The 9,905-nt window shown below is 34.5% G+C and overlaps 1 protein-coding gene across 1 annotated transcript in view; it reads right to left on the bottom strand.

Annotated features, from left to right (window-relative positions):
• dcc (DCC netrin 1 receptor) overlaps positions 1–9,905 on the bottom strand; it is a 187,354-nt gene that overhangs the window by 34,515 nt on the left and 142,934 nt on the right. The window contains exons 15-19 of the mRNA XM_016484514.1: positions 9,553–9,747; positions 5,771–5,866; positions 3,933–4,171; positions 1,608–1,746; positions 848–955 (exon numbers count right to left, since the gene is read on the bottom strand). Of these exons, the coding sequence (XP_016340000.1) occupies positions 848–955; positions 1,608–1,746; positions 3,933–4,171; positions 5,771–5,866; positions 9,553–9,747 (777 nt within the window). The remainder of the gene's footprint in view (positions 1–847; positions 956–1,607; positions 1,747–3,932; positions 4,172–5,770; positions 5,867–9,552; positions 9,748–9,905) is intronic.

Here is a 9,905-nt window from a genome sequence, read left to right on the forward strand (position 1 = left end):
CACACACACACACACACACACACACACAGATGAAGGTCAGATGAAGCATCGCGTTTGTGCTGAGACACATGAAACATCTGTGTGTGAGCCATCGGAGCAGCATGAGTGTGTTTTAATCACTTAAATTAACAGTCTGTTATCATTTTCTGACCCTCACAGCATCAAGACTCTTTTATATGCCTTATAGCATGAATAAAGAAATAACTAAATAAATAGACAAAATTTACTAAAATACATTTACAGAAATATATTTTATAACAATATATTTCTTTAATATTTTTGAAAAATAAAAATAATATATATATATACAGTTGTAGTTTTAGTAATGAATAACAACACTGGGAAACACTGGGAAAAGAAAAGTCTTTATATATAATGCATTATTAAAGTATTTTAATGCATTAATTATGCCTTGTAATGCACCTTATAATGATATCATGAATAATTGTAACCACAGTTCTAATACATTATAACACATTGTTGCATCTTTAGAAAGTGTAATGCATTAAAACACAAGACAAACAATAATTTTCAGATGTAACAAGAAATCTGCAAACATTATAATGCATTTTAACTATTGCATAACATTTGCATTTATCCTAAATGTAGCTACTCTACGATTTTGAAATATATTTTGGTATATAAAGGTTGAAACTAAATATATATTTTATTGTAAAAATATAATTCATTGAGCATTAATTTTACAACATATATTTAGCAAAATATTTTGGCCAGAAAAAAAAAATCTGTATTTTTGCCACATGGGATTATTTGTGTCCTGACCGTGATGGAAAACAGTCTCTAATTGAATTATTATCCTGTCATGTCATGTGTGTTTGAGCGTCACCTGTGATTCGTCCGTTGGCCTCCAGCGGCGGCTGCCAGCTAATCAGAATGGCTCGTGGACGTCCCTCTCGGCCAATCACAGTCAGGTCCTTTGGGGCTGAGCTCGGTGCTGACCAATGGAGAGAGAGAGCATTTGTGCTGTATTCTGCTCATGTCAGATTGAGACTTTCATATTTAATATCTGTGACTTTACTATCCGACGCTCAGAGATGACGAGCAGTTCTTTAATTCCAGCACTACACAGAAACTAATTAAACAGCTTCATTAACCCGAGGCCTCCTATGATCGTGATGTTTCATGTCTTCACTACAGTTAGTTTAGACAGTGATAAATGTGTCTATTCCTGGAGTAAAGACGCTTTTATACACACTGTTTTTCTACATGTACAGGTGGGTGGATGAGAGCTGTCATAAACCACAGGAAGAGGTGTTTTATCAAGTAGTTATATATACCAAAACTGAGTGATTATTATATTAATAATTAAGAATTATATTCCCCAAATTTTTGTCAGCGGAACCCCTTTGACATCAAAAGTTAATATTTCTATAATTGAACGACACGTTCACATTAATGGCCCCATGACATGGAACTAAATATTTCTTTATTTCTTTATTGCATTTGAGTATTTTCTCCACTTTCTTAGGTGTTGATGGACTCAGATCAGATACTGAGGTGGCTGTTTCTGCTATAACACAGTATAAACAGCCGTATACTCAGTGTTTTATAACATAAGATGGACAAGAACGCCTGTGTGTTTGTACCTGCTTCATAAGTAGTGGCATGTGCCGTCATGCTCCACGTGCTGGACTTGCGTCCTTTAGTCACCATAACAGAGAACTCATACATGGTGTTGGGCTTCAGACCCGTGACAGTGTGACTGAGGGCTGTAGTATCAGCCGACTGAAACACACAGAATCACATGTCATAATCACTCACCACAATCCCACGTCATAATCACACATCACAATCACACATCAAATTCACAATCACATATAATAACAATCACACATCACAATCACACATCACAATCACATATAACAATCACACATCAAATTCACAATCACATATAATAACAATCACACATCACAATTAAACGTCATAATCACACATCACAATCACATATCACAAACACGTTATAATCACACATCAAATTCACAATCACTTGTAATAATCACACATCACACACATCACAATCAAACATCAAATTCACAATCACACGTCACAATCACACACCAGGGTTATTATCAAACTAAACCAAGAAAAAATTATTACAAGAAAAAAAAAACATTAACTGAAATAAAATATAAGAACATACATTTACTTAATTTCAACATTTATCATTTCTGGTTAGTTTAACTTTATGGACTAAACAGCAAACTAAAACTTAATAAAACTTCACAGAGATATATAAAAAAAAGACACACATAACAAACATATCACAATCACACATCAAATTCACAATCACATATAATAACAATCACACATCACAATTACACGTCATAATCACACATCACAATCACATATCACAAACACGTTATAATCACACATCAAATTCACAATCACTTGTAATAATCACACATCGTCAAATTCACATATCACAATCACACATCAAATTCACATATCACAATCACACATCAAATTCACATATCACAATCACACATCAAATTCACATATCACAATCACACATCAAATTCACATATCACAATCACACATCAAATTCACATATCACAATCACACATCAAATTCACATATCACAATCACACATCAAATTCACATATCACAATCACACATCAAATTCACATATCACAATCACACATCAAATTCACATATCACAATCACACATCAAATTCACATATCACAATCACACATCAAATTCACATATCACAATCACACATCAAATTCACATATCACAATCACACATCAAATTCACATATCAATCAAATTCACAATCACACGTCACAATCACACATCAGGGTTATTATCAAGCTAAAACAAGAAAAAATAATTACAAGAAAAAAAAACATTAACTGAAATAAAATATAAGAACATACATTTACTTAATTTCAACATGTATCATTTCTGGTTAGTTTAACTTTATGGATTAAACAGCAAACTAAAACTTAATAAAACTTCACAGAGATATATAAAAAAAAGACACACATAACAAACATATCACAATCACACATCAAATTCCCAATCATATATAATAACAATCACGCATCACAATCACACATCAAATTCACAATCACATATAATCACAATCACGCATCACAAAAACACATCATAATCACACATCACAATCACATATCACAATCACACATCAAATTCACAATCACATATAATCACAATCACGTCATAATCACACATCACAAACATATCACAATCACACATCAAATTCCCAATAACATATAATAACAATCACGCATCACAATCACACATCAAATTCACAATCACATATAATCCCAATCACATGTCAAATTCACATATCACAATCACACATCAAATTCACAATCACATATAATAACAATCACGCATCACAATCACATATCACAATCACACATCAAATTCACAATCACATATAATAACAATCACGCATCACAATCACATATCACAATCACACATCAAATTCACAATCACATATAATAACAATCACACATCACAATTACAAGTCATAATCACACATCACAATCACATATCATAATCACATATCACAAACACATCATAATCACACATCACAATCACATATCACAAACACGTCATAATCACACATCACAATCACATATCAAATTCACATCAACACATCAAAATTACTAAAACTTTAAAACTGAAAATATAAATTAAATACAGTTGAAAATATTATACAAAACTATAAGAGTATATCAAAGATACTAAAATAACACGCTTAATGAAACACATTTAAATGCATCTGTATGACGAGCATCAAGCACATTAAGCTTAAGATCTTAACAAATAAGTGCAATGGAGTCTGATCTGATTCAAAGTTTAACACCATGGCACTGACTAATTCCCATATTGGTTTACCATGGTATCCATGAGTTATTTGATTGAAAAGCACTGGTATTGACCTTGTATTTGCTGCTGGTGGAGTGGCTGGTCTTCCACTTGACGGAGTAGTAGCGCACCTCTGAGGACTTCTGGTTCTTGGGAATGGAGTTATCGGCCCAGCTGACGCGCACCGAGTCGGACATGAGCGCCACGGCCTGCACACCTACAGGAGGAATCATGGGCGTGGACGTATCTGGGATGGGGGTAGGGAATTTATCAAACAGATGGAACAGATCGTCATCGGACGGGTCCGAGGGGTCTGTGTGGAGTCATGTTCATGCAGCAAATCATATGTGATTGCAGATGAGAGCGGACAGGACGGATCAGGAATAAAAGAGTGGAAAATGGAGTGACAGAGGAAAAAAGAGACACAAAGAAGAACATTGAGCTCTAGATAGTGACACAAACAGGTAAAGGTGAAAGTCAGAAGAACTACACCGTGAAAAGTGGTAACCCACAGATTTAGACCGTAAAAATTCAAATGAATTCACGTATTTAGGTGGATTTAGTTACATGAAATTTAAATAAATACATAAATAAATAAATACAAGCAAATAGATGAATAAACAATTAAAAAGAAATTGATTAACTATCAATAGATAAAAATAAACAAATAGATAAAATAATTAAAACTAAATGTTAAAATAATTAATTAATTACTAAATAAATATATAAATAATTAAACAAAGAAATAAACAAATTAATGAATAAATAACTAGATAAATAAATAAATAAATAAAATATTTGACGAATCAAACCAGTTAAATGTTACCACTGCTAGGTTACCAATTTTTTAGTGTACAAGGTGAATCTCAGCAAACATGAACAATATTTTCACACATAATCAAAAGGAAAATTAGAAATTTGATTCTGCATGAAGAAAATTAAGTTTTAAAATTAAGTTCACAATTTTACATGAAACCATTGTTTTCACAACAGTAATCCTCAGCAGCTGATTGTAATGGAAAAAAAGATTATTTGTACTGCAAATGTACATTTATATATACATAAACTTAGTATTCAAGCTAAATTTATTTTATACAGATTTAATTAATACAGGAATTGGGACTTGGGGTTAAATGTGTTTAAATATGCACAGACACATTTTCTTCAGGCTACATATATTTTTATATTACTTTCTTTTGATTCTGAAATGAATTTACACTGAATTTAATTTATCCTGATTAAATTAACACAAGAATGGGAATTCGGGGTTAAATGTGCTTAAATATGCACAAAAATATGCTGTTAAAATCAGCTGCATTTTCTTCATGCTAAATATATTTGTTTGTTTCTCTCTTTCTGATTCTGAAGTGAAATATGAGCCGCATGTGAGATTCACCAAGTAAAGCAGATTAATCTACAGCCTCACCTGAGAGACACCGAGAGAAGACAGTTAGTCAAGAAACAACTAACACACAACCCAGCCATCATCATCATCATCATCAGACAAACACACAACTCTAAAGTTGAAAAGTTTGAAATGATTCACAGCTGGTTCATTTGATTCATTTCTGTGAATCAGTTCAAACTGTTCAGTTTCATTAATCTATTTAAAACATAAACTCATGATTCAATGGTTCATTTGAGTCATCAACCACATTGATTCAATTTCTTCTCATTTCTCTGTGCTCACTAACGGAAGAATGCAATGGAAGAAAAAATCATTTCAAAGCAAATACTGAACATAATTATGAAGATACAGTACACATCAAGTACTGTCAGTATATCTCCTGAGAAGTTTCTCCTGAAGGTTTGTGATCGTATGGGAGACTGGTGTGAAGCACATGGCTATAATCAGACTGGAAGGGAAGCTCAGAAATGATCTAAACAGACGTGAGATGCTCCGGTGACCCACCTGACATGGATCTGGTGACGGCGCTCTCGTACAGAGGAACTCCTTCACCTGCGTTATTGAAGGCCTTCAGAGAGATGACGTAATGAGAGCTGGGCTCTGCAAACACACACAAACACAAAAACCTGACTTGATTCTGTTCTGAAGAGCTGGAGATGAGGCCGTTTACAGCAGTTATTAACATGCATCGTCTCAGTGAGCGATTCATCAGACCAGAGGCTCTGGAGTCATTAAAGCTCTTAAAGCTACAGTGCTCAAGAGACTGATTCATTATATGGAGGAGAGAGTGGACATTCATATATTATAATTAATTTGGCATGATTATGAAAAAAATGTGTTAAAGTGATCAATGCATTTAATGCAGCGCCTCATTCATGCAGCTATATGAGCCTAAAATTCAAGAAGTCAGGGCAAAAAGTCACCCGCTTATATTTATATATGATATAGTTTAGCAATACCACACCAGCAAAAGTGCCATTTCTCCCCAATATCTGCACGACTGCAAATGTCATATTGATTTAATAGTTCAATAAACAAGAAGTTACTATTGTTACATTTTAGACACAATGTTGTCTGCTCAATTTCACAAATAAAAACAGTTCCAATCAAAGTCACGGCAGAACTGATGAACGTCTGGTTCGTTACTGAATGAATCCATGGTTTTAAACAAATCAAGTAAGTCAATGATTCAGTGACTCATTCATAAAGACTCACTTGCTTCATGAATGTTTCAGCTGTTTGAATGAATCAAGTGAGTCAATGATTCAGTGATTCATTCATAAAGACTCACTTGCTTCATGAATGTTTCAGCTGTTTTAATGAATCAAGTGAGTCAATGATTCAGTGATTCATTCATAAAGACTCACTTTCTTCACTTCATGAATGTTTCAGCTGTTTGAATGAATCACGTGAGTCAGTGATTCATTCATAAAGACTCACTTGCTTCATGAATGTTTCAGCTGTTTTAATGAATCAAGTGAGTCAATGATTCAGTGATTCATTCATAAAGACTCACTTTCTTCACTTCATGAATGTTTCAGCTGTTTGAATGAATCACGTGAGTCAGTGATTCATTCATAAAGACTCACTTGCTTCATGAATGTTTCAGCTGTTTTAATGAATCAAGTGAGTCAATGATTCAGTGATTCATTCATAAAGACTCACTTTCTTCACTTCATGAATGTTTCAGCTGTTTGAATGAATCACGTGAGTCAGTGATTCATTCATAAAGACTCACTTGCTTCATGAATGTTTCAGCTGTTTGAATGAATCAAGTGAGTCAGTGATTCAGTGGCTCATTCATAAAGAACCACTTGCTTCGTTTCTGAATGAATCAGTTGTGTAAATGATTCAATGACTCTCTCAGTGACTTGCCGCCACCTTCTGGTGATTTTAGTTTCAAATATTCACTTTTTAATACCATTGATAGTTATAATCATTATTTATGCAATGTTGAATCAAAATATCGTAGCTTTCTAAAGCTACAGTTTTGAAATGTCTATTTAACACAATAATGATTTTAAATGATCTTTTTTGGGGGGCACATCATGTAATTAATAAAAATTAGACATTTTAATTGCTTGACAGCCCTAATTATAATTTCTTTTAATTAATGAATTTTGCAACATTGGCACTGTTACTCAACTAAACTGAGCTGAATAGTGACACTTGTCTTTGTTGAATTTTGCAACACTGTTATTTTCCTGTTAATCTCTGTGAAGCTGCTTTGAAACAATCGGTACTGCATAAAGCGCTATAAAATAAATGAGACTTGACAATAATCACTGACATAAATATAATTCAGTGATTCAGGGAAAAATAAATGCAGCAGAAGTGCAGAAAAACAACGGCAAACAAAGCAAGACATCAAGTGAGGAAATTCAAATGAAGTTATTATTGATGATAATATTAAATTTTTATAATACACAAGAGGCGCTCTTCTGTTTCCAGCAGCGCCACTGCAGGATGCAACTAGTTTCATTCTGAGGCTGTAATTGATCGAGGCTTTGAAATATTCATTTATGGCTCTGTTTGTGTCCGTATGAAACCCCTGAACAAAGAAACAGAAGATGCTCTTTTCCTCTTTTCCATTCGATTCTCTTTTCCTTCTGGGCAGCCGCTCTCGGTTCAATATCGCTGCCATGGCAACCTGTGGATTCCATGTGAAATATTGATAAGGACGTGGCCTTATTTTTGTCCAGAACGGAGGTAAGAGGAGGCCAGATGAGCGTACAGAGAACAGAAGCCGAGCGCAGGTGAGAATTTCACCACGAGCAAACGGCTGACGAAACGAACGCGCTTTAATGAAGCTATTCAGGGAGTCGTAAACTCCTCTTGACATCCGTTTTTCTGTGTAATCTCAGAAAAATAGAATAAATAAAACATTAGCGTGCTTTAACACGAGGGAGCGTGTTTGAGCTCAAACAAGCTTCCATTACGTATTCATGAGCGCTGAACTAACCGCGCCTACTCATGAATATTAAAATCCGAGATTTGTCATTGTGTCTTTTGTCAGGTGTGATGAGAAAAAATCAATTCACACCTCACTTGTTCTCAAATTAGATGCCTTTAAATAAAAGATTCTAATTTCATTCTTCATAATGAAGAAATGAACGGGAAGCCATTTCAGTAAATGAATTCGCACCGCTTTTCATAACAAGCACTTAAGAGCTTTCAAATAACAATATGTTGATGAGTGCTGCTCATCAGGTGATCAATGATCTATAATAAGGGATCTGAATGACAGCAGAGACTCTCTGAATGAATCAATGCAAATGACTCTCGGATCACATGACCTGACAGAACTGCTGTTAAAAGCCCGGCTCACACGGTGTGATTTAGGCCAGGATTTGGTCGTCTGAGACCAATTTTGAAAATCCTATATGATATAATATGGCTTAATCCCTTCATCAAGTCTGTTTCAAAGTGAAGTGCGCACTTCGTTCAGACGATCAGCTCATGATCCGATGCATCTCAGAACGACTCGTTCACACTGAATGAATGCAGTGAACTCGTTTATTTCACGTTCTGTCTGGGAACACAACAGCCACCACTTATGCTTTATTTTCACGGCAGATGATTACAGCATTTCACTAGATTTGTAGTGAGATGTGTTTTTGTAAGCCTGTTTTCACTGAAGCTGGAGTTTCCGTAAAAATAAAAGCTTTAAAGTGCTGTATGAATTGCTGACAGCTAGCGGTTTAAATGCAGTACGAATTCAAAATATCTCTTTCAAGTGTAGAAATTAGGAAATAATTATTGTAATTTCCCTACTGTAGTGTAAAGAAAAAATAATACACCTATGAAATATTAATTTTCATTTATTTTACAGTGCAATTGTTTTACAATATATGGCTATTACTGTCACTGTTATTATTATTATTATTATTATTCTATTCTAATTTGTTTGGCTTCCTAAAACACCAGTGTGAATGTAATTTAGACTGAGACAGTATATCACAAATAAAAAGAGGGTTGAGTCCCTTTTAAAGTTCAGCTACAAGTCAATTCACTGACTTAAGTTTTCTTAGTTAAGAAACATGGGTTGGAGCGCTTAATTTTGAACTTTTAAAAGTGCATTAGATAGAAGAATTTAACATTAAAATGTGCAAAAAAAAAAAAAAATCCCATTTATTAATTTGTCTTTTTAAATATCGCAATAAATATTGTATCGTGGACTTCATATTGCAATAATACCATATCGTGAGATTTTGATATCGTTATATGCCTGTAAAGGACTATTAAAAATCGCACAGAGTGTGCCCGGCTTAAGTCGTGTTTCTCACCCAAGTTCTCGATGGAGTAGTAGCGCTGCTTGCTGTCCACTCTCACGGTCTCGGCGTATGGGCTGCCCACTCCGTAGCCGATGATGTAGCCGCGCACGAGGATGTTGGGGTTCAGCGGCGGAGTCCAGCTCATGATGATGCTGTTGGGCAGTGGACGCACGTGCAGAGAGCTCGGCTGGTTGGGAACTTGAGTTTCTATAGACGAGAGAAAAGGAGAACAGAAAAGCCAAGTCATTGCTCAGCTGGGTTCAGCGAGTTCCTTGAATCACTGCAGCAGAGACACCGTATATATATACTGTGTGTATATATATATATATATATATATATATATATATATATATATATATATAAAA

The sequence above is a fragment of the Sinocyclocheilus anshuiensis genome, unplaced genomic scaffold (assembly GCF_001515605.1).
Source record: "Sinocyclocheilus anshuiensis isolate Anshui unplaced genomic scaffold, SAMN03320099.WGS_v1.1 scaffold745, whole genome shotgun sequence".
Classification (NCBI taxonomy): Eukaryota; Metazoa; Chordata; class Actinopteri; order Cypriniformes; family Cyprinidae; genus Sinocyclocheilus; species Sinocyclocheilus anshuiensis.